Source organism: Ornithorhynchus anatinus, chromosome 18 (genome assembly GCF_004115215.2).
Source record: "Ornithorhynchus anatinus isolate Pmale09 chromosome 18, mOrnAna1.pri.v4, whole genome shotgun sequence".
Lineage (NCBI taxonomy): Eukaryota > Metazoa > Chordata > Mammalia > Monotremata > Ornithorhynchidae > Ornithorhynchus > Ornithorhynchus anatinus.
The window spans coordinates 39191814-39215656 of NC_041745.1; the positions used below are offsets into that span (position 1 = coordinate 39191814).

The 23843-nt window shown below is 45.3% G+C and overlaps 1 protein-coding gene across 10 annotated transcripts in view; it reads left to right on the top strand.

The window, feature by feature from the left end:
* LCORL (ligand dependent nuclear receptor corepressor like) overlaps positions 1 to 23843 on the top strand; it is a 120462-nt gene that overhangs the window by 27942 nt on the left and 68677 nt on the right. For 8 of the 10 annotated variants that reach the window (XM_029083249.2, XM_029083258.2, XM_039914634.1 and 5 more), the window contains exons 2-4: positions 16875 to 16940; positions 21955 to 22034; positions 23193 to 23322. In XM_029083249.2, the coding sequence (XP_028939082.1) occupies positions 16875 to 16940; positions 21955 to 22034; positions 23193 to 23322 (276 nt within the window). Of the gene's footprint in view, positions 1 to 16874; positions 16941 to 21954; positions 22035 to 23192; positions 23323 to 23843 lie in introns of those variants that run through there. The other 2 variants (XM_039914632.1, XM_029083256.2) reach the window with 2 other exon arrangements.

Consider the following 23843-nt stretch of genomic DNA (forward strand, 5'->3'; position numbering starts at 1 on the left):
ACATCCAGCTCCTAATTTAAACTACAACTTGGTAAAATAATGATTTAAGCAAAATCTGGCTTTTAGAGTAGCGATGAGTGCCACAGAGCTTAAATATTGAACTTGCTCTTTTGCAGATTTTGCAGAAGTTACGTGGGAAGAAGTGCATGGTTTTATTGTAAACGACTGGAGTTACATTCTTGGAAAATGTCATGTTTTGAGAAACCTTGCTTATGAGTCACTGAATCGATGGGAATTAAGGGGTTAGGTTCTCAGCCTTTTTTTTTTTTTTTTTTGCCTATGATGTTCAGTGTTTTACAAGGCACCCTTAAAATGGATAATACTTATCAATCCAACTATCTTGTAACACAAGCGTTGCTTTCCCGAAAGTTATTTTTTAAAAAAACACAAACAAACCTCAAACTGTAGTACTCACCTATTCCAGTGCCACACAGAGCTGGAACTGGCTTGTGTTGTCAGAAGAATGTTCCCTGATTCCCTAATAATAATTATGGTATTTGTTAAGCGCTTACTATTTGCCAAGCACCGTACTAGTCGCTGGGGTAGATACAAGGTAATGAGGTTGTCCCACTTGGGGCTCACAGTCTTCATCCCCATTTTTACAGATGAGGTAACTGAGGCACAGTCATTCATTCATTCAGTAGTATTTATTGAGAGCTTAATGTGTACAGAGCACCGTACTAAGTGCTTGGAATGTACAGATCGGCAACAGATAGACAATCCCTGCCCAATGACCGGCTTACGGTCTCAGCTGACGAGTGGCAGAGCTGGGATTCGAACCCACGACCTCTGGCTCCCAGGCCCGGGCTCTTTCCACTAAGCCACGCCGCTTCTCAGCCAAAACACAGCCTGAAAGCATGTGTTTTGGCAGAATTGAGGGTGTTCATTAGGGTGCCTCGATAGTTTTCTTGTTGTTTGGTTTTTAGTCTTTTGGTTTTGTGGGGGTTTTTCCTGTGGATTTGTTTCCTGAATGAAAGTGAACGTGGATCTCAGCGGGTGCCTGGCCCTCCTTGTGGAACAGGGACCACGTCTTAATCGTATCATACATTTATTCCAGTGCACAGAAAAGGCAATTGTTACTTACGGTATTAATAATAGTGTGTGCAGATATTTAGTTTATCCTGACTTGTTTTTGTTGTTTTTTGTTTTTCTTTTCTGTCTTTAACCCCACCTCTAAACTGAACCAAATTACACTGAAACAGGAGGTGCTCTTTCCCCCTTACCTGCCAGTATAAAGGATTAAGTCTTCCTCTGAGCCAGTGCTTCCTCCAGACCCAATTTCCTTTGACAGAAAGGGGGAAGTTTGGAAGCAGGGCTCTACCTCTGTAGCCTGTCTAATGCTTTTAATCGTGATAACGTGAAAATAATCTTAAGCAGAAGAGTCTAAATTTCCGATAGTAATGTAGACTGCATGGTATTTCCAAGCTTCCGGAAGTTGATTAAAATGGTTTTAAACACGTTTTATGCAGTGACGACATTAAACGGTTCCGTAATTAAGAAGCAGTGTATTTACCAATAACGAAATATTTTAGATTATTTTATATGCATGCATTGAAGTGTAATTGTTCACATCCTCTTTAACAGAAAGCACTTTTTTCTAACATATTGGGTATCTGTCATTATGCTAAGCAGATCTGCCTTTAGCAGTCACCTCATCTGTAAAGTGGGGATTGAGACTGTTAGCCCCATATGGGACAGGGACCGTGTCCAACACGATTTGCTTGTTTCCACCCCGGCGCTCAGTATAGTGCTTGGCCCCCAGAAAATGCTTAACTGCCATTATTATTATTATTATTATTATGAAAGCTCAAGTGAAATGGATTTTAATCACTGTGTTCAAATCAGTCAAAATACTTCAGTGGTTGAGGAGATGAAGGGAGTTTTTTCAAACCAAATTAAGTTTTCCAGGTTTTCCCAAAGAAAGCTGGTGAGAAATACCCAGCATTAACCTTAAACGGTGCTGATTTCTCTAATCAGGGTGACCCTTTAGATGAGCAGGAATCTGCTTTTCCAAGGGAGTGTTGTTTTTAATAACCTTGGTATTTGTTAAGCGCTTACTATGTGCCGAGCACTGTTCTAAGCGCTGGGGTAGACACGGGAATCAGGTTGTCCCGTGTGGGGCTCACAGTCTTAATCCCCATTTTACAGATGAGGTAACTGAGGCACCGAGAAGTTAAGTGACTTGCCCAAAGTCACACGGCTATGTGGCCGAGCGGGGATTCGAACCCATGACCTCTGACTCCAAAGCCCGTGCTCTTTCCACTGAGCCACGCTGCTTCTCTGAGCCACGCTGCTTGGAGTTACGACATACGTATATTCCCTTGCTTAAGATTTCATAAAATGTTCATTTTGTACTAAATTTTATCGGTGATCAGTGGTATTTATTGAGCACTTTCTATTTGCCAAGCACTGTACTGAGTGCTTGGGAGAGTACAGTTCAACAGAATTAGCAGACACTGCCCTGCCCACAGTGACCTTACACCATTTATTGCCCTTTGAGAGCTCACCTGCATGCCGAGCACTGTACCCTACTGAGCACTGTCCATTTCCCTCATGGGGCTCACAGTCTCAATCCCCATTTTACAAATGAAAGCAACCGATGCGCATAGTCACATAACAAGCACATAAGAGGCGGGGCCGGGAGCAGAACCCAGGTCCCTCTGAATCCGAGGTCCCCGCTCCACCCACCAGGCCACGCCGCTTCGGAAGCCGTCGGAAGCGCCGTCGCACTCACTCCCCTAGGAACTGAACGCGCAAGAGGACCGGTAGCCGAGGAGACATCTTTCGGTGCAACTTAGCTATTGTGGGGGGAGGGAGGAAATGCTGTCAGTAATGGAGAGGTGTTCCCCCATTTTCACCACTTTCTCGAAGGATAATATGAAACATTGGGCTTAAGTTAAAATAAGTAAAAATGAAATAAATGGTGGTATTTAAGCGCTCACTATGTGCAAAGCACTGTTCGGATACGAGGTGATCAGGTTGTCCCACGTGGGGCTCACAGTTTGAATCCCCATTTTACAGATGAGGTAACTGAGGCTCAGAGAATTGAAGTGACTTGCCCAAAGTCACACAGCTGGCAAGCGGCGGGGCCGGGATTCGAACCCCCGACCTCCGACTCCCAAGCCCGGGCTCTTTCCACTGAGCCATGCTGATTAAGAAGTGAGACCTGAGGTTGACCATCTAGGCCGCCTACGGTCTAGACTCTATGCTCTTTGTGGACAGGGGACATAGTAATAATAATAATAATAATAATAATAACTATGGTCTTTAAGTGCTTAACTATGTGCCAATCATTGTACTAAGCGCTGGGGTGGATCTAAGCAGATGGGGTTGGTCACAGTCCCTGTCCCACAAGGGGCTCACGGTCTTTAATCCCTCTTTTACAGATGAGGGAACTGAGGCCCAGATAAGTGAAGTGACTCACCCAAGGTCACACAGCAGACAAGCGGCAGAGCCGGGATAAGAACCCACGACCTTCTGACTCCCAGGCGCGTGCTCTACCCGCTGCTCCGTGCTGCTTCTCAACGTGTCGGTAGACATGTCTACCGACTCTGTTACGACTGTACTCTCCCGAGCGCTCCGCGCACAGTAAGCGCTCGAGTCCGGTCGGTCCGTCGTATTTCAGACGGCAGGGACTGTCTCTATCTGTTGCCGACCTGTCCATTCCAAGCGCTTAGTACAGTGCTCTGCACGTAGTAAGCGCTCAATAAATACTATTGAATGAGTATTTATTGTGTGCGCAGAGGACGAGCCCAGCAGCGACCGGTCGCAGCTACGTCAGCTCGCTGGCTTTTGGCTGTTCCTGCTGGGGGGGGGGGGAGGGCCATTGCCTAATTCGAGCTCAGAGGCAGAAGAGGGTGAGGGGCGTAGGGCGCCGCAGCCCCGGCCCCATTTCTCCTCCCTGCTGCTTTTTTTTTGCCCTCCCTCACTTACGCTGCAGCGGTCAGAGCCCTGCGAAGGATCCAGGATGTCAGCCCGCATCTCCTTGCTCTGCGCTCCTGCAGCCGTGGCTCCGAAAGCAGGAGCGGCTCATAACGAGAGCCGCGTAGACGCTCTTCTCACTTCCGTCGGGCTCCCCCGCGGACGTGGCAGGCTCAGGACTTTCAGCGGCCGATGGCTCGGTTAAAAATTAAAGGCTGACCAGTAAAGCGGGGTAAATATCCTATGATGTATGATAAAATAACGTGATCATGTCATTCATTCAATAGCATTCATTGAGCGCTTACTATGTGCGGAGCACTGTACTAATAATAATAATGTTGGTATTTGTTAAGCGCTTACTATGTGCAGAGCACCGTTCTAAGCGCTGGGGTAGATACAGGGTGATCAGGTTGTCCCACGTGAGGCTTACGGTTAATCCCCATTTTACAGATGAGGGAACTGAGGCACAGAGAAGTGAAGTGACTCGCCCACAGTCGCACAGCCGACAAGCGACGGAGCCGGGAGTGGAACCCGTGACCTCGAACTCCGAAGCTCAGGCTCTTTCCACTGAGCCGCGCTGCTTCCCCTACTAAGCGCTTGGAATGTACGCATCGGTAACAGGTAGAGACCGTCCCTGCCCTCTGACGGGCTTACGGTCTAATCGGGGGAGACGGACGGACGAGAACAATAGAATCAGTGTCAGTGTAATCGTAGGATATTTTTCCACGTGAACTTGTAGACGTTCTTAATGCTGGGAGAGTTTGAGGCGGAAGAGGGATTTAGGCCTGAATGCCACTTTAAGATTTCCCCTAACCGTACCGGTCTAGTCGGAGATGGGCCTCTCGGAAAAATCGTTGACGGGAAACTGATAGAAACCTGGCCGTTTGCCGAGTGGGGTATTTGAAAACTTTACAAAGAAGCACCCCTTCCTCTCCGTCTGATCCGTCTACAACTCGGTATCGTTACGTGCGGTACGATGGCGGTTTGTTTCCACGTTACAGCTGGGTGGCTGCAGAATCGCATCCTCGAAGCGGGTGGGGTTAATCTAGCCGGGATGGTTCCGAGCCAGTTTCCTCCATCCCTCTTCCGACGCCGACGCGGAGTACGCTGATTCCGGCCCTGGCACGTGAACTGTGCATCCGAATGGCCCAGTGTGAAATGGGGCAACCGTGTGTATTAATGCACAGTGGCTGTGCAGCGTATCCACGTGTGCCCAAGGTAAAACCAAGATAAAGCACTGTTGCAAAGTAAGGTGGCACGATTTGAACTAGCAGCATTAAATTCAACTGGAAAAGCATTACGGTAAGAGTGTTGTGACCGGAGATCGTCGTTTTGTCAACTCACGCTCAGCTCATTGACCGTTTTGACCTCCTCCCCCATAAGGATCCTTTACCGCTGTACTTGTACTTCAACAGTCTTTTCTCAATTCCTATATCCTAGTAGTTTGTTTTGTCGTCTTCGGTTATCTGAGTGTCTGCTCTGTGTAAATCACCGAACTAGGCGCTTGGAAGCATCCAGTAAAAATGCAGAGGAAACTCTTCCTTCTCTTCCGCTGAAGGAGTGTTTACCTTGGGCTTGTTTTTTGCGAGAATATTTCAACTTACCAGATAAGTCCCACCCAGCGAAGTGCTCAACAGGTAGCATCATTATTATTATTATTGGGCTTTTTTTAATGGTATTTGTTAAGCGCTCTGTGTCCAGCACTGTATCCTACATGGGACAGGGACTGTGTCCAACCCAATTTGCTTTTATCTACCCCAGCGCTTAGTACAGTGCCTATAGTAAGCACTTAACAGATACCGTAATTATTATTAGTTAGCATTGGGGTAGATACAAGACCATCAGGTTTTAGCTCACATTCTAGCGTTGCTTCTGAACAATGCAGATGAATATGCTTTTCCAGGATTGGGGTGGCTTTAAGGGAAAGAAGGCTTAGAGAAGCAGCGTGGCCTAGTTGGAAAGAGCATAGGCCTGCGAGTCAGAGGGCCTGTGTTCTAATTCTGGTTCTGCCCCTTGTCTGCTGTGTGACCGTAATAATAATAGTAATAATAACAATGTTGGTATTTGTTAAGGTGTACTATGTGCACAGCACCGTTCTAAGCACGGGGGTAGATTCAGGGTCATCAGGTTGTCCCTCGTGAGGCTCACAGTCTTAATCCCCATTTTACAGATGAGGGCACTGAGGCACTGAAGTCAAGTGACTTGCCCACTCACCCAGCTGACAAGTGGCAGATCTGGGATTCGAACCCATGACCTCTGGCTCCCAAGCCCGGGCTCTTTCCACTGAGCCACGCTGCTTCCGTGGGCAAGCCACTTCACTTTTCTGTGCCTCAGTTCCCTCGACTGTAAAATGAGAATTAAGACCGTGAGCCCCATGTGGGACACGGACTGCAACTGGCCCGATTAGCTCATATCTGCCCCAGCGTTTAGTAGTGACTGTGGTATTCGTCAAGCACTCACTGTGTGCCAAGCACCGTACTGAGCTCTGTTGGGAGAGATACAAGATAATCAGGTTCCACTCGGGGGTCGCAGTCTAAGTAGGAAGGAGAACAGAGATAGAATCCCCATTTTGCAGATGAGGGAACTGAGGCACAGTGAAGTGAAGTGACTTACCCAAGAGCACACAACGGGAAGAGGCAGAGCTGGGATTAGAACTGACTCCCAGACCCGTGCTCTTTCTGTTAGGCCACGAGTAATAATAATAATAATGGTGGCATTAGTTAAGCGCTTACTATGTGCAGAGCACTGTTCTGAGCGCTGGGGGAGATACAGGCTCATCAGGTTGGCCCACATGAGGCTCACAGTTAATCCCCATTTTACAGATGAGGTCTCTGAGGCACAGAGAAGTGAAGTGACTTGCCTACAGTCACGCAGCTGACTACACTGCCTGGCACATAATAAGCGCTTAACAAATGCCCAATAATAATTCTCTTTTTTTAATAAAGAGTCTGCCTGGAGGAATTGTGTATATCGACAGCGGTTCGTACAGCACCCCCTGTTCCCTCTCGGTCTCAGCCAGTTGCGTTCCTCTCAGAGTCCAGAGGACAGTTAGGTACTCACTACACCTAAGTGTATGCACTTATTTTTTTCTAGGTACAGCACCGATTTCCATTTGACATGACTTCAGCAGGGTTCTCGCCATACCATAGCACCCCAAACCAGCAGGCAGCGGCTCTGGCTGACACTGATCAATTAAACGATTGTATTTATTCAGCGCTTCCCGTGTGCCTCCCACTGCACTAAGTGCTCGGGTGAGCCCAGTATAACAGAGTTGGTAGACGCATTCCCTGCCCACAATGGGCTTACAGTCCGGGGGGGGGGGGGGGGGGGCGGGTACAGACGTGCATATAAATAAAGAGATTACAGACCTGGACGTAAGCGCTGAATAAAAGGCGCTAATCCAAGTGCAGAGACGATCCAGAAGGGAGAGGGAGAAAAGGGAATCCTCGGGACTTCGTCGGGGAGGGCCTGTTGGAGGAGATGTGCTCTGCAAAAGTCTTTGAAGCTGAGGAGATCTTCAACGCCCACCTTAGCCAGCTGTTTCGGAGGCTTCCCTCTGGGCCCGTCCACCTTCCCAGAACCTCTTGGTTATCAACCTTTACCACCGACGACGGGCTCAGGCTCAAGGACCGGGCCCCGTGACTCCCGATTTCCAGAGCCGTGCTCTTTCCACCGGACCGACGATTCCACCCGGAATTCTCCACCGTAGCACCCGTGGATGACCCGTGTCCTTCAGCGTCGAGAAGTTTCCACCCTTCGCGGCACGAGCCGTGCGGTGGGGATTGTCAGCCTCGCTCGGTGCCAAGACCTGTTCCGCAGAAGCGGGCACTTTTGAGTCCAGATGGCTGGCGGATGGCACATGCCTGCCCAATCTGAAAATCCGTCAGTTGAAGACACAAGAGATCTCTTCTGCACTTTATCATTTCTTTTTTTGGTGGGGTGGGGGTGAGTTTGCTGGAATTTTGACTCCAGAACACTGACAGTGTACTAAAGAATGTGGAAACCGACGCTTATTTCAGTGCCTGATACATAGCAAGGGCGTGACGTGCTTCTTGAGAAGCAGCGTGGCGTAGCGGATCGAGCACGGGCCTGGGAGTCAGAAGGTCATGGATTCTGATTTTGGCTCTGCCGTTTGACCTCGGGCAAGTCACTTCACATCTCTGGGCCTCGGTTACCTCATCTGTAAAACGGGGACCGAGAGTGTAGGCCCAACGTGGGACAGGGAATGTGCCCAACCCCATTTGCCTCTATCCACCCCAGCACTTAGTACAGGGCCTAGCATATAGCGAATGCTTAACAAATGCCATTATTATTATCATTATTATCATCATTAGCAAATACCATTAAACAGCCTCCGTCGGACACCGTTAAGATTATCCCGTGTGATTGATTGTAGAGCCATTATATATTCCTTGCCTCCAGCTCATCGTGTAACTTCCCAGCAGTAGAACAGTCCCGACCCCATCTCTCTCACTGGTTAGTAAAATTGCCATTCGAGACGGAATCGAAAGCTTTAGTAAAATTGAGGTAAATTGAATTTTCCGTTTCCCTCATGTGCTTTTCCACCCCCACTGCCCCTCTCCCCCCCCGACTGATCCTTGCCCCTCTTGAAATTGGGTGGATTACTCTTGTGCCCGTGTTCTTCGGAACCTTTGCGGTTTCCAGAATCAACCTTTCCCTTTCTTTGAAAAGATGGATCTAATTTTGCGCCTTTTCGATCTTTGGGGATTTACTGTGAATTCTCAAAAACAGTAGCTAGCCAATACAAAAACATCTGCCAGTTCTTGAGAATGGACACCGTAAGATCCGATTATTTTAAATGCATTTTAAATCATTCCTTTCCCCGTTCTAGTTTGAGGATATAACCCGGTTTCGAAGGTGGAAAGCTCGGTTGACGTTTACATGGAACATTAGGTTAAAAATGAAAAGCCTCTGTCTTTTGGTTTGATTCTTACCGGCTTTCCTTCCTATTATAAAAGGACGGCCGTTTCCTTGGTTTAAACTCCTATCTGCTGTGTTAAAAAAGATACTGCTAAATTTTCAGAATATTTTTAACTAGCCGTAAAGTAAACTCTGTTATCTGGTTAAGTCAAACCAGGTGATCCCAAAACACAGCTGCGGGACTGTATTTCAGAAAATATTCGTTTTGCCATCCACCAAGTTTCCAGACCTTCTCATTCCACGAAAAGAAGTAATCCTCGAAAGAGAAAGCAACCACGATCATCACATTCCAGAAAATTTAAATCAGAAGTAAACACTGCTCGTCCGTAGTTGTTGAGCAAGTCTTGGGATGTCCAGTTCGTGTTTGCACGTGACTCGTGGTGACGGTTGGAAATTTTTCAGGTCGGCAGATGAAATGCTACCCCGAAGCCAAACAATGTCCAACTATCACATGTGAAAACCAATTGGAAAATTGTGTCCAGCTGGATGTCCACTATCGTACAAGGAGCAGGGTTCTGAAAATCCAGCCAGTTCCCGCTTGTCTCATCTCTTAACGTCCCCCACTCTTCAGCCCAGGCATTCCTTCGTGTCCTGTTGTGCAACCAGGCACTCTGAGCACCACCTTCCCGACCATAGCAGCGGAAAGGGCTCCGACCATCACTGTGGCCAGGCGACTGCGGAAGAGATATCCCAACAGCTGCGTTTCCGCATCCCTCTCATTCTCCCCAAATCGATGACTTGGAATCGTCATCCGGCCTTGAAAATTCTTTCATCCTGCAGTAGCTAGTCATCCAAAAACTCAGAAACCACTGAACAAATCTTAGGGAAATTGGTACTGGGAATCAGCCACGTGCAATGGTCATAGGCTTCTTTTCTTTGCCTTTTTAACAACAATAATAATAATGGCATCTGAATGCTTATTGTGGTGCCAGACACTCTCCTAAGCACTGGGGTAGATAAAATACAATCAGATCAGTTACAGTACCTGCCCTCACAGGGCTTAGTCTTAAGGGGAAGGAAGAGCAGGTATTAAATCCCCATTTTACAGATGAGGAAACTGAGACCCTGGAAATTAGCAATTTGCCCAAGGGCAGAGAGCAGGCAAGTGGTGGAACTGGGATTAAATTTCAGGTCTCCTGAGTCCCAGTCTTGTGCTCCCTAATTTCATTTTCTCTTCAAGATTGTGTTTCTTTATTCTCCTCCAAATTACCTTTTTATAGCCCACTAAAGTCTAGGTTGAGTTCTGAATTTGTCCAATTGACCACTCTACCTACTTTCCCGGAGGATCATCTCTTTCTTTGAATTATAGCCCTGAATTGTATTTTAATATTTCTTAGCTCGTCATTTTGTTTCTTTTTTGTTTGAAATCCTCGATTCTGTGACCTCATGGTCACATCAAGATTTTCATCCCTTTAAAATCACCACCTAATTCCATCTTTCTTGTACAAGTAGAACTCTATTAGAGCCTTCTCTTTAAATACTGAAAAATAGTCTCTAATTATCTCCTAAAACCCATTTGGGCCTCATTATATTTATTCTAGAAATGAACTAGACAAAGTTCAGTTCTGTTAATGAGGGAGCTGCGTTTTTGAAGCACCTCAGATTAAGAAGACATTATATTGTAGTACTGTCGTCTCAACTTAGGGCAACGTGGATAAAACGATTTATTGTGACACTACATCACATTCTCTTCAGACACACAGTGGGTCACTGTCAGAACATTCCCTAATTCCTCAGCGTTCGATCCACAAACACGTAATGAAAATACGCCTTGTGACAGGATAGACTGTCTTCCGGATCCAACATAAAATTACAGTTGCCTTACTCTGAAGAGTCCGAAGGTCATGGTTAATTAAATGTTTTCATTTGTCAGGAATCTAAATCCCAGAATCTGGGTAGATGAAAGTTTTATAGAAAAGTGGAGCAGTTAGGGACCGTGAAAGATATTCCGGGTCTGTTCCCCACCCTTCTCCACAAATGCCTAATAGTAATGATGGTGGCATTTGTTAAGCGCTTACTATGTGCCGAGCATTGTAAATCATCTAGAAGTTGGCTACCCCTCTTGTTTTCTTAAAGATCTCTGGGAGTGGAGACTCCGCTCCTCCCTTGAAAACCTAATCCAATTATGTTGGAAGTTAAGAAGCTCTTTATGTTCACAAAAATCCTTCCTGCTTTAATTTAAGAACACTTCTCATCGTTTCCTCTGGACATCAACTGGTCGGCATTTTTGTGAAATATCTTAAAAAGCTGTAGTCGCCCTTCCCCTTTCCTCCCCCACCCTGCATCCTCAAGTCCTAAAACTTTTCTCCAAGTACCTGTTTTTCATACTGGAATAATTTTTGTTGCTTCTTTGAATTGCTGCAGTTTCACCATAACTCATTTTTTCTTTTAAGTGCGTCACTTTATCTCCAGCTCTCCCTGTATTTATGTCAATGCCTGTCTCCATCTAGACTATCAGCTTCTTGTGGGCAGGGATCGTGTCTACCGATTCTGCTGCATTGTACTCTCCCAAGCGCTTAGCGTAGTGCTTTGCATACAGTAAGCACTCAAATACCATCTACTGATGATGATGATAATTATGGTATCTTTTAAGCGCTTACTACGTGCCGAGCACTGTTCTAAGCGAGGGGGTAGATACAAGGTAATGGGTTTGTCCCACGTGGGGCTCACAGTCTTAATCCTCATTTTACAGATGAGGTCACTGAGGCCCAGAGAAGTCAAGTGACTGTCCCAAGGTCACACAGAGCAGACAGGTGGATTAGAACCTGGGTCCTCTGACTCCTGGGGCCCTGGGCTTTCCCCTAGACCACGCTTGCTTCCCAACTGATTGATTGTAGCCATTAAAACTGGGTGCGATATTCTTAATGCAGAATGGAAGTAGACGTAGAATTTGTTCAGTGCCCACTTGGTCTGATGTACGGTACTAAGCACTTGGGGAGTACAAAAGAAAGAATTAATACATTCCCTTCCCACAGGGAGCTTATATTATTATGGTGTTTGTTAAGCGCTTACTGTGTGCCAAGCACTGTTGTAAGCGCTGGGGTAAATACAAGGTAATTAGGTTGTCCCACGTGGGGCTCACAGTTTCGATCCCCATTTTACAGATAAGGTAACTGAGGCACAGAGAAGTTAAGTGACTTGCCCGAGGTCACACAGCAGACAAGTGGCAGAGACGGGATTAGAACCTACGCCCTCTGACTTCCAAGACCGAGCTCTTTCCACTGAGCCACTCTAATAGGGGAAACAGATAAAAATATATGCAAATAGAATAAACAATTATGTATGTACAGGGAATTATAGGGAATACGTCGTTATGTATCTCTGAAGTACAGGATCATGTCTATCAACTCTGCTTTATTGTGCTCTCTCAAGCGTTTAGTACAGTGCTCTGTACACAGTGAGTGCTCAATAAATTTGATGGATTGATACAGCTGTGCTGTGAGGGAAAATTCACGTGTGCTAAAGATCTCTTTCTGGTCATTGCAGTCATTTCTGGTATAAGCGGTGGTTATATTCTTGAACCTCATTGCGGGGAATTCATGTGTATATATCTATAATTCTATTTATCTATTTTGTTGCTATTGATGCTGTCTACTCATTTTGTCTTGTTGTCTGTCTCCCCTTTCTAGACTGCGAGCCCATTGTTGGGTAGCGATTGTCTCTATCTGATGCCGAATTGTACTTTCCGAGCGCTTAGCACGGTGTTCCGCACACAGTAAGCACCCAGTAAATACGATCGAATGAATGAATGGGGAAATGGCTTAATAGTATCCATCGACTCAGTCACCGTGACTGTCATTCTCCGAATCAGATTTTTGATATGTCCACCAGTAGCAGATTGCTTTACATCCCTGCCACCCTTTACTGTTTTACGGTAGTGAATACTGTAAAGTTGCAAAAAACACACTGCATTTTATGATACAGTAAGGTAGAGGCTGGGAAGCATCATGCCGTGACCGACACCACACACGATGCACAACTCTTTCTTCCTGAACGCAATCCACAAGCTGAGGCAGAGAGATTTTGGTCAGCCCCCAGTAGCCTCAGGTTTTTGGAAGACAATTCCATAGTAACACAGTGGATGTGTTATTATTTTGTGTTTAATGAAGCCATGTGGAAATAACTGAATTTATGCTAATATGTCTCAGTTCCATTGATGAATTTCTAATGGCCCGACCAATGAGTCAAAGCAACACGGGCTTGACTCTGGCTCACGGATTTTGTGGTTACACTTGTTAATCTTGCTAAGTTTTCCCTCTCTTTATTTGTGGTGTGGTTGGGAGTTTTTTTTGAGTCACGGGCCCAAGATGTACTCCTTAAAATCAACTTTGTTTAATTCTTAGTACGGGGCTCGGCACAGAGTAAGTGCTTAACAAATTCGACGATTATTATTATTTTTATTATTATTCTATCGACTTAATTGGGGAGAACAATTTAAATTTTATTCCTGCCTTCCAAAGTGTTTGCAAGCCTTGCCCAATTTAGTCACATCTCTAAATCTGCCGAGCATATTTTCAGTTTCTTTCGTCCACGTCGTCAATTACCTGGAGCTGTGAAAGGTGTCACGGACCCAATCCCCGTGCGAACACCATGCGATACCACTCTTAGGTTGAGGCCGAGTCTTTGATCATTCCACTTCGGATGCGACCCTCGAGTCAGTCTTTCATCCACTGAGCACGTCGTCTTTTTCCAGACTTATTCAGAATATTAGATGAGATGGAATCAAAAGCGTTCTGAAGTCTCAGTAGATTTCATCACATCTCTATGCTTTCTTAGCTCTATCAGAGAAGGAAATGGCACTGGTCCGATAGGATGTACCTTTCAAAAGGCCAAATTAATGGCTTCCTGGTATATTCCGGGTGATTGCAAATTGATTTATTTGGTTTGTTTTGCCGTTCTTGCTCTAGTGTTTTCCCAAATAGATATACGTTAAGCTTACTAGCTTGTAATTTCCAGACTCATCCTTTTACCCCTTCTTGCAGATGGCCACAGCAATTGCCATTTTTAAGTGCTCAGGGACTTCTCTTGTCCTCCATAAATTCTCAAAAATAATGGCTCGTGGCTCTGCAACTAATCCACCAGTTGCTAAAGAAGCCGAGGATGAATATCCTTGGGCCCTGCTGCTGAATTAAATCAGCCGTGTCAAACAGGAGCACTGCATTTATACATACCCGGTTGTTCCCGTGGGTTGCTAGAAATGCAAGTCCCGGTGATCCATGAGACGTATTGCACCTGCATAAATTCTCTTTTCTCTGATGTGTGTATGTATATATATACACACGTATATATACATATTATAAATATATGTTATATTTTAGAGCAAAAGCTCTCTCTTAACCCTGATCAATTGATATTTTCATACAACAGTGACATGATAAAATTAATAAAAGATAATACGAAATGGGAGAGGGGGCTTGGGCCTAATCTCATTGATTCAGGGCCGACATTGCACCAAGGAAATTGGAGAGCATCATTGTCGTGGATTCTAGGTCCTGCAGGTTAAGAGAATCGGAGGTGGCAGATTTATTGCCAGGAGGAATGTAGAAATGTGCCATGCTGGATCCTCAGAGCGGATAATCTCCACTCTAAAAATTGCAAGTTGTTTGCCATCAAAAAATAAAAGCAAGGAAAGACCGTGAGGGAAATCACGAATGATATTCATCAGAAAGCCAATCGCTCTTGATATCCATCTCTGTAGATGGCACGATGGAAGAAATTCCCATTTAAGCCACATAAATCTCTTACCCCTTTTCCTCACACCAAGTTTCAGCCGACAGGGCATGCAGCAAGGGTGCAGAATGGCTCTGAGGTGGGATTTGCAAACTGACACTCGGAAATTTCCAGAATTGGGTATAGTGACTGTTAAAATCAGTAATTATGATCGTTGAGGAAATGCTTTGGGAATGTGGAGAAGCCGATCTGCTCGGGCTCCTGCTCTTGAGTGTGTCCCGTCCTGAGTGACTTGGTATGATTTCAAATGTCTGACTTCAGTTTCCACTTGAGGGATAGAGGCGAGCAATTAAAATTCTCAGAGGATATTTTTTCACCAACTCTTGATGGCCAGTGGAGTTAAAAATTGAGAAGGCAGTATTTTATACAATACTTGGGAAATAGACTACAATGCAGAAAGTAAGTTTTAGTCAATACTCTAACAGAAGTCAGCCAAAGCTCATTAACCTTAATCCTATTTTATGGATTTCCTTAATTATGTTTTAAAGACTACATATTAAACCTGGCAATTTTCTAGGAATTAGCCTGAGAATTACAGTTTTATCTTGATTCACTGCAGTAATTTTGGAGAGTAGTCTTAGGTAAGTCTTGAGGATTTTTATCATGTTTTTGCTCTTACTCAAACTTTATTTGATCATTTGGTTTCTAAGTAGCGTAAGGAAAAACCTGAACAAGCGTAAAAATCGATATAAATATCTTAACCAGGCCTCCAAAAAAAAAAAAATCACACTTCCCAGACAAATTTCTTATTAAGTAGTCATTTGAATAGTGTTCCTATTTTGTCAAGTAGCCTTTCCAGAGAGGAGGTTGGTGGAGGTTTTTGGTTTGGATTTCTATAAAACCATTCTTTTGACTACAAGCTAAAGAGGCTTATGGATGTTACAGATCCAAGGGAGCAACTTTACCAGTGGATGCAATTCTGATACAATAAACGGTCCTGTGGAAAAAGGCCACTCGGGCTGGAGGAAGAGCAGGTGAGGAGGGTAGAGAAGCAGCGTGGCTCAGTGGAAAGAGCCCGGGCTTGAGAGTCAGAGGTCACGGGTTCTAATCCCGACTCTGCCGCTTGTCAGCTGTGTGACTGAAGGCAAGTCACTTCACTTCTCTGTGCCTCAGTTACCTCATCTGTAAAATGGGGATTAAGACTGTGAGCCTCACGTGGGACAACCTGATGACCCTGTCTCTACCCCAGCGCTTGGAACAATGCTCTGCACACAGTAAGCGCTTAACAAATACCGACATCATTATTATTATTATTATTATTATTATTAAACTTGTAAGTGTAGATTTTTAGAATTATACCTCTCCCTCCACATCCACCCCTGCTGCACCCTGAATACATAGGTATTCTACTGCTTCTCCTTGCTTTAAGGTCCCTCTCCCCCACCGGGTCGTAGGTTCTTTCGATGTCAGGGATGATGTCTGCTTCCTTGATCGTACTTTCCCGAGTGCTTCGTACAGGGCCGGGCACACAGAAAGTACTCAGTAAATGAACTATTGACTGATAGTGGTTACAGGAGAAAGACCACGAAAGGAAAGCGCTCATAGTGGCTTTTTGTTGCCTCAGATCCCGTATCTTCTGAAGCCTTACCGGTTCGATCATGTCTGCTTGTCTTAGTACTAGTGAACATCCCTGAAGACAACACTGAGAGCTCACCTCCTCCGAGAGGCCTTCCCAGACTGAGCTTTCCCTCTGCCCCCTCTCTGCTCCCCCTCGGCCCTCTGCTCCCTCCCCTCTCCCCCCTTCGTCTCCCCTCGGCTAAGCCCCCTTTCCCCCTGCTCCTCCCCCTCTCCCTTCCCCTCCCCTCAGCACTGTGCTCATTTGGATAGATTTTTATTCCCCTATTTATTTTGTTAATGAGGTGGCCATCCCCTTGATTCTATTTATCGTGCTTATGTTGTCTTGTTTTTGTCCGTCCGTCTCCCCCGATTAGACCGTGAGCCCGTCACTGGGCAGGCATTGTCTCTGTCTGTTGCCGAATTGGACATTCGAAGCGCTGAGTACAGTGCTCTGCACATAGTAAGCGCTCAATAAATACTATTGAATGAATGACCACTGTTTTTTCTTGTTTGACTTTCTTATCCTTTCTATGTTATGTCATTTGTCTATTTGCATTTCTCTCGTCTCCCCCTTATAAATGGTCAGTTTCCTGTTAGCAGAAACCCTGCCCCGTACTTCCTCTCGTCTCCTCGCCGTGCCACGGGCAGAGCGAGCTCTCAGATTCTTCACTGATTTTGGTTCGGGTTATAGGTTTTCAGCAGCTTCTTTTGTTTTTCTCTTTTAGGTTTCGAAAGTATTTTAGAAGGGCTTTATGGACCAAGGCTACGAAGAGACCTCAGTTTATTTGAAGGTAACCTTCTTTCCCGCATTTGATTCGAGTCACAAAATGTTGGGCAAATCCTATGAGAGAAGCTTCTTAGTTGAAGAGTGAATGGATTAACTAGACATCCGTTAAGCAACTGGCTTAAGGGAGGTTTTTCTGGGCCCAATATTTCCCTGTTAGTAAGGTGTGCTTTTTTGTTTTGTTTGTTTTTTTTTTTGTGAAGAATTCTTGGCAGGCAAGGAAAACATGTATGTTTTTAAATTTCCATGGATATAATTATCAGAATTTTTAAAACATACATGTTTTCCTTGCCTGCCAAGAAATGTTCACAAGGAAACAAAACAAACCCTTTTTAGGTAACCTAAAATTAATTTAAGGATCAGTAGTTCTGAAGTTCAAGCCGTGGGTATTGGGTCCTCTTTTTTTTTTTTTTAAACAAGATGCTGTTTTCCAACATCTGAAAATCCAAAAATCTCTCATAAACCTTCCTAAAGGGAGAGAGTGTCATCTAGTGGAAAGAGCATTGGAGTAGAAGTTGAGATGAGGTTTCTAGTGTTGGCTCTCCTCGCCGTCTGACCTTATACAGATCACTTACTTTGGATGTTTCTGTTTTCCCATCTATAAAGTGCTGCCTACTTCACAAGCGTATTTTGAGACAGACCTAGAACACTGAGTTCCTTTGGAGAAAGGTGATATAACTGAATTTCCAAAAATAACTCAGGACCTGCCCTATCATATTGTAACAACCAGATAACTGATTAAGACATAAAAATTGATCATTAGAAGTACATTCTCGCTTTTCTAAGATGAGATGGAATCATTTTACTCAATGAGGAGAATACACTTTACAAGAGATAAGCTACAAAGGGACGGGTACAGAGAAGCAGCGTGGCACAATGGAAAGAGCCCAGGCTTGGGAGTCAGAGGTCATGGGTCATGGGTTCGAATTCCGGCTCTGCCACTTGTCAGCTGTGTGACTGTGGGCGTCACTTCACTTCTCTTCTCTGTGCCTCAGTTACCTCATCTGTAAAATGGGGATTAACTTTGAGCCTCACGTGGGTCAACCTGATTGCCCTGTATCTACCCCAGCGCTTAGAACAGTGCTCTGCACATAGTGCTTAACAAATACCAACATTATTATTAAAGCTGATCGTGATTGTTATTGGCTCTTCAAAGAGTTTTTTTCCAATGAAATAATCCCTTTTAATTCCAATTCCTTGGATTTTAAATGATTTGTGATCTTTGATGGAAAATTATTACTTTCCCATATACTGAGTGAGAATCTCTTATAGCCAAAGCTAGTGCCTAATTCTGCCTCTTCCACTTGTCTGCTCTATGACTCTGGGCAAGTCACTTGGCTTCTCTGTGCCTCAGTTACCTCATAGGAAATGGGGATTAAGATAGTGAGCCCCTTGTGGGACGTGACCTGTGTCCAACCCGATTAACTTCTATCTACCCCAGAGGTTAGTACCAAGCTTGGCACATAGTAAGCGCTTGACAAACACGAATTGGGGGGCGCGGGGGAGACCGTGCTGGATATTCCAGCTAACCTGGCCTTGATTCAGGCCCGGTCCGCGGTGGACTGCAGCGAGTAAGCCTAGTCCGGGCCCAGCCGAAACACCTTGTCTAGGGTCGGCCTGTTCGATGAGCCCCGCTTGCGTGGAGCTCGGAATCACACAGAGGGAACAGAGTATGCACTGGGGGAAGCTTCGTTAATCTCTAAGGCTAGTAGTTTGTCCTGTAGGTCGAACCATCAATAATTTCACAGGAATAATTTGCTAACTGAACCCTAGAGGCCAGAAAGTGCTATGCCAATAATTAGTCGATTGTTACTCGAGGAGTTTAATTGAATGCAACTCTAGTGGCTTGAAAGAATAAATGCATCTAGCGCATTATGTATTGAAATCTGGACCAGGTAGTGCCTAGATTGCTCTTTCTTAACACTCTGTCTCGGAGATGTCTGAGCCAGCATAATTGGTTAGAAGAAACGAGAAGGAGTATGACCTACCCAGGTCGGAGAACATGGGCCTGGGAGTCAGAGGTCCTGGGTTCTAATCCTAGCTCTCCCGCTTGCCTGCTTGAGACCTTGGGCAAGTCATTCAACCTGCCCTTGCCTCCATCTGCTCATCTGTATAATGAGAACAAAATACCTGTATTTCCTCCTCACTAAGCCACATAGAGGACAGGGGCTGGGTCTGATCTGATTATCCTGCATCTACCCCAGGGCTTAGTATAGTGTTTGGCATATAGTAAGCTCTTAAATAAAGACCACACAATTACTCCAATTATTATTATTAATTAAGAGTGATTCCAAACCATCCCAGTCTTCTCACATGCCATAGCCCTGCCTTCTACGGCAATCGGATTGTAGCCAGAGGTGGAGAGGAAGGCCATCCCTGGGAACTTCTTAAGTCAACTTCCTTAGGAGCAAGGACTCGCCTCCTTTAGGAGAAGGGCCATTCACGGGCCTTCCCCTTCATGCCGTCCACTAAAAGCTGTTAGTCACCAGGGACACTAGGCAGCCAAAGGGAGTGATGGTTGGGAGCCCAGTGGTGGGACAGAGTAGTAAGAGAAACTGAGGTAGAGTGCAGCGCTAGCTAGCGCCTTTATGCTCCGAGTTAGACGCGTAGAGCGGGAACTGTAAACAGCTGCTGGCATCTACACTAGATCATAGTTTTACTTTTTATTTTCTCCCGTTTCTTATGTTGCACATCGAGGATATCTGTTTCTGAGTGTCCATGTGTTCGGAGGAGGTAGAATTTCCTTCTCACTCGGTGGCTTGAGGGAAGAAAATTGTGCTTGTGTACGGCCCTACCCTCCTTCGTCCTTTCTCCTGCCACACAAGAAGCACATGCAAAAAGCCCTGAGCTGTTCCCACTCCAGAATCCACAAACATACTCATAACTCCTTTCTCCCGCCCCCAAACATATCAGTACTCGGTTCTTCTATAATGCAGGAGTTGCATTTTGCAGAAATCTGCATTAAGCCAGATTTACCCTATATCCAACTATGCTCACGACTATTTCTCCCAACACTCCATTGCGCCATCTCCATAAAGATGTAAATTTTTGGAAGAACGATCCCTGATTATGCCACCATGTAGTGAAAGCTCGTGTTATGGTGTTCTTGTAGATGTGAGTACCCATTAATTTGCAAATTTCTCCTTGCTCCCTCCCCACAAAACACTCTCCCCTTCTCCCTCCCCACCCTCCCTCCTCCACCGCCCCGGCCCACAGTAGGCACACACCGCCGTGCTTACATAGAGACTGAAGCCTCCTTCCTGACCTCCCTGTCTGTCCTCACTCTAGTCCTTACTTCTCTCTGTTGTCCAGATCGGTTTTCTTAAAAAAAGCTTTCATATCTTCCCCCCTCCACAAGAACCACCAGTGGTTGCCCACCCATCAGTGCATCAGACAGAAACTTACTAGCATCTGTCTCCCCCTCTAGACTGGAAGTTCGCTGTGGGCAGGGAACGCTTTATCGTTGAATTGTACTCTCCCAAGTGGGTAGCACAGTGCTCTGTACACAGTAAAGTTCAACAGATACGATTGACTGACTTGTTAACTTTGAAGCACTCAATCCACTCATTCCTTCCTACCTTACCCGGCTGTTTTCCTACTCCAACCTAGCCCGCACACTTTGCGCCTCTATCTCTAGCACCGCTTAGCACCACTGAGCCAGCCCTCGGCTTTCCTACTTCCTCTCCCTTCTGCATCACCTATGCCCTTGGATCTGTTCTCTTTAAGCATTTGGTATTCACCCCACCGTCAACCCCGCAGCACTCCCGTACATGTCCATGATTTATTTTAACGTCTGTCTCTTCCTCTAGACCGTTCCGACCCCAGACTAGACCGATAGCTCCCGGTGGGCAGGGAATGTGCCTGCCAATCCTGTTCCTTTGATTGCTCCCGAGCATTTAGTACAGTGTTCTGCACACAGTAAGCACTTGTTAAATTCCGTTGATTGATTACCAGTTAGATCTTTCTAGGAGATCTCCTCTTGGAAGGGCATGCACTAAAACCAAAATCGTCTCAGGCTTTAGAATTTTAGAACTACTGAGAACTGTATTGAATGAAGGCGACTTTGCCAAAGGTCATTTGTGTTTAGAGGTGCTGTGCTTGCACTTGCAGGATTGACAGGATGATACTTGCATAAAGTAGTGAATTCTTGAAAGATCATTTTTATAATTTTCTACTGCTCTTGTCATTTCAAGCATTTTTTCTACTTAGCTGTGTTCTCATAACCACTCTTGTTTTACAGTAGACAGAATTTGGGGTGAGTTTTGCTATCATTAACCTAAAGTGTAATTATGATCCAATTAACCAGCTCATCAAAAAAGAAAGAACTCTGCTAGCTGAAGTAATTGCTGCTTAGTACGCCACTCTTCTCCACCCCAGACCCCAAAGCCTTTCTTATTAAGGTCACATCTCCTCCAAGAAGCCATCCCCCCATTAAGCTGTCCTTTTCTGGACTCCTTCTCCCTTCTGGGTCATCTAAGCACTTAGATCCTGTCTTGAGGATATTTACCCCGCAATCAAACTACATATCTGTAGTTTATGTTGTCTGTCTCCCCCTGTAGACCGTCGGCTTCTTGTGGTCAGGAAGTATGTCTGTCAACTCCGTTGTAACTCTTCCAAGCAGTTAGTACAGTGCTCTGCACGCAGTAAGCACTCAGTGCCATTGATTGATTGATTGATGTCTTTACGTTCGCTCTCAGACCCCCAGACGGCCGTTTCTTCCCCTCCAGAGAGGAGCAAAATCATCACACTGTGGCTCCAAACAAACGTTTCTCCTCACCCCATTCCAAATTCCCTTCACTCCAATTTCTAGAGTGAAAGAATCCAATCGAGCAAGTTAGAAAGGTTGATAATTTGTTCTTTGGGGAGGGGAGTTTGAGGTGGGGTTTGGTTTGCGAGGGGTTCTTTTGAAGGGGAGGGTTTTATAAAGCTGTCTGCTAATTATACAAAGGCTACACTGCTCTAGATAGTGTTTTCAAACATCTTACCATTGTGAGTTTAACAAATTTTTCCACCTTTTAAAGACTGTGAACCAGAAGAGCTGACTGATTGGTCTATGGATGAAAAATGTTCGTTTTGTAACCTACAAAAAGAAACAGGCAGTGTAAGTTTGAATATCATTTATAAATATATGCATGTAATAGTAATATAGTGACCCGTGTATACGTATTATAGTCTTATCTTAATAGAAATGTTGGTTTGGCAAGTATCTGCATTTGTTTTACCGGAGAAAAATGTTCTTTTCTCCAATTTTAAGTCTGATGTTGGGCCTTTATGGCACCATCCCTTCATCCTCAGAAGCCGGTCGTTTAGAACTCATTCTCAGGGTTGACAGTTCAGCTCAAGAACTGACCCAAAGTTCTGAGGTGGTCTTTGAATTGGCCTAGTCTCTGCCAGGACCTGATTAGCCTTGCTGCTGTGTCAAGGAAACAGTCCCGTTTACTCCAGATTTGACCCAACGTCCAAATTTTGATCTTAGAGGTCAAAATGCCTCTCTTCCCCTGACCATTTAGGGAAGATATTTCCTTTTTAAAGTTTTCAGTTTTCCCCTCGCTATGTAAACGTAGGGAATTGACCACATGAAATTGGGGGCTTTGTTAAAACGGGACTGGTAGAAGACAGATCTTCCAGAACACGGGGAGATTCTCCCCACCCCTGCCGTTTCCCAAGAGAGGGCTTGTGGTCCTTTGGTGGAGAGTAAACGAGACCAGTGAACTCCAATCTGGTGTGGGTAGCGCATCAGGGTACCGGCTCTGCCTTGCCCGCTTTTCCCATGCAGGAGCGTCCCTGCCTCCTCCTGAAGAAAAGGCAGTAATGGCCTGTAGACCGTAAGCTCCCTGTGGGCAGGGATTGCGTTTACCAACTCTCGTGTGTTGTACTCGCCTAAGCGCTTAGTACGGTGCTGCGCGCACAGTAAGCGATCAGTAAATACCATCGATGGGCCCAGTTGGCCAGATGTGGAATCCAGGCAGCAGGCTAGATGAAATACGCCTCCTCCTTCAGGTGATCTGCCCCCCATCTCTTCTCATGTCTTCCATTTTCCAGTCTTGCTAAAGGTTAGGCTTATTTGACCATCTCCAACCTAATCCTTCCATCCTAATGTGATGCCCCTCAGTTCCCTTTATTAATTAGAACGTTTAACCACCAAAGAGCAGAATTCCCTTTCCCATCCTCACAAACTGTTGTTTATCACTACTCTTCAGAGTTGAAAAAATTTTAAGCAATAGTTTTTACCGTGTTGTGTTACTCTTATGTTTTCTAGGATCATTCAACAACCGTTGGTTCTTCACAGTCAACACCTACAGACGAACTGTCATCTCAGGGCCAGTCCAACACTGATAAGATTGAATGCCAAGCAGAAAATTACCTAAATGCACTCTTTCGAAAGAAAGGTAATAGAAGCGTGTTTTTCACTCTTAAAATACAGCATAGAGCTCTAGCACAGTCTTTTTTTGATTTCATAGTATGGTTTCGTGTGTATCCACATTTAATTTTGGATTTCCATTTTCATGGCCGCGTTCCTCCTTCTGGCTTATATTTTCGGGATGACAAACAACCCGGAATCAACTCTGTCCTCTGGTGGCAAGATCCTTCCTCATTGCGTGATCACACCCGCAAACCGCACCTTGACTTTTCTTTAACATACAGCCTCCTTCCCCGCTGCAGTCATCTTCCTTTCCGTTCTTGATGCTTCTTGCCGGGTTATGTTCATGCTTCAGAGACATACTGTTTGTATGTGCTTTGGGGATCGGCCTCTCGGACACCCATCAGGCAGGTTCGAACGTAAATTTACTGGCTCTCTCATTGCTAATGAAATTGACAATAAGGTGATTTCGACCAACCTTAAGTTTCAGTACGGTCAGTTCTCCTAGAACGCATATTATTTCGCTCTGTATTTTGCATAGAACGCAAT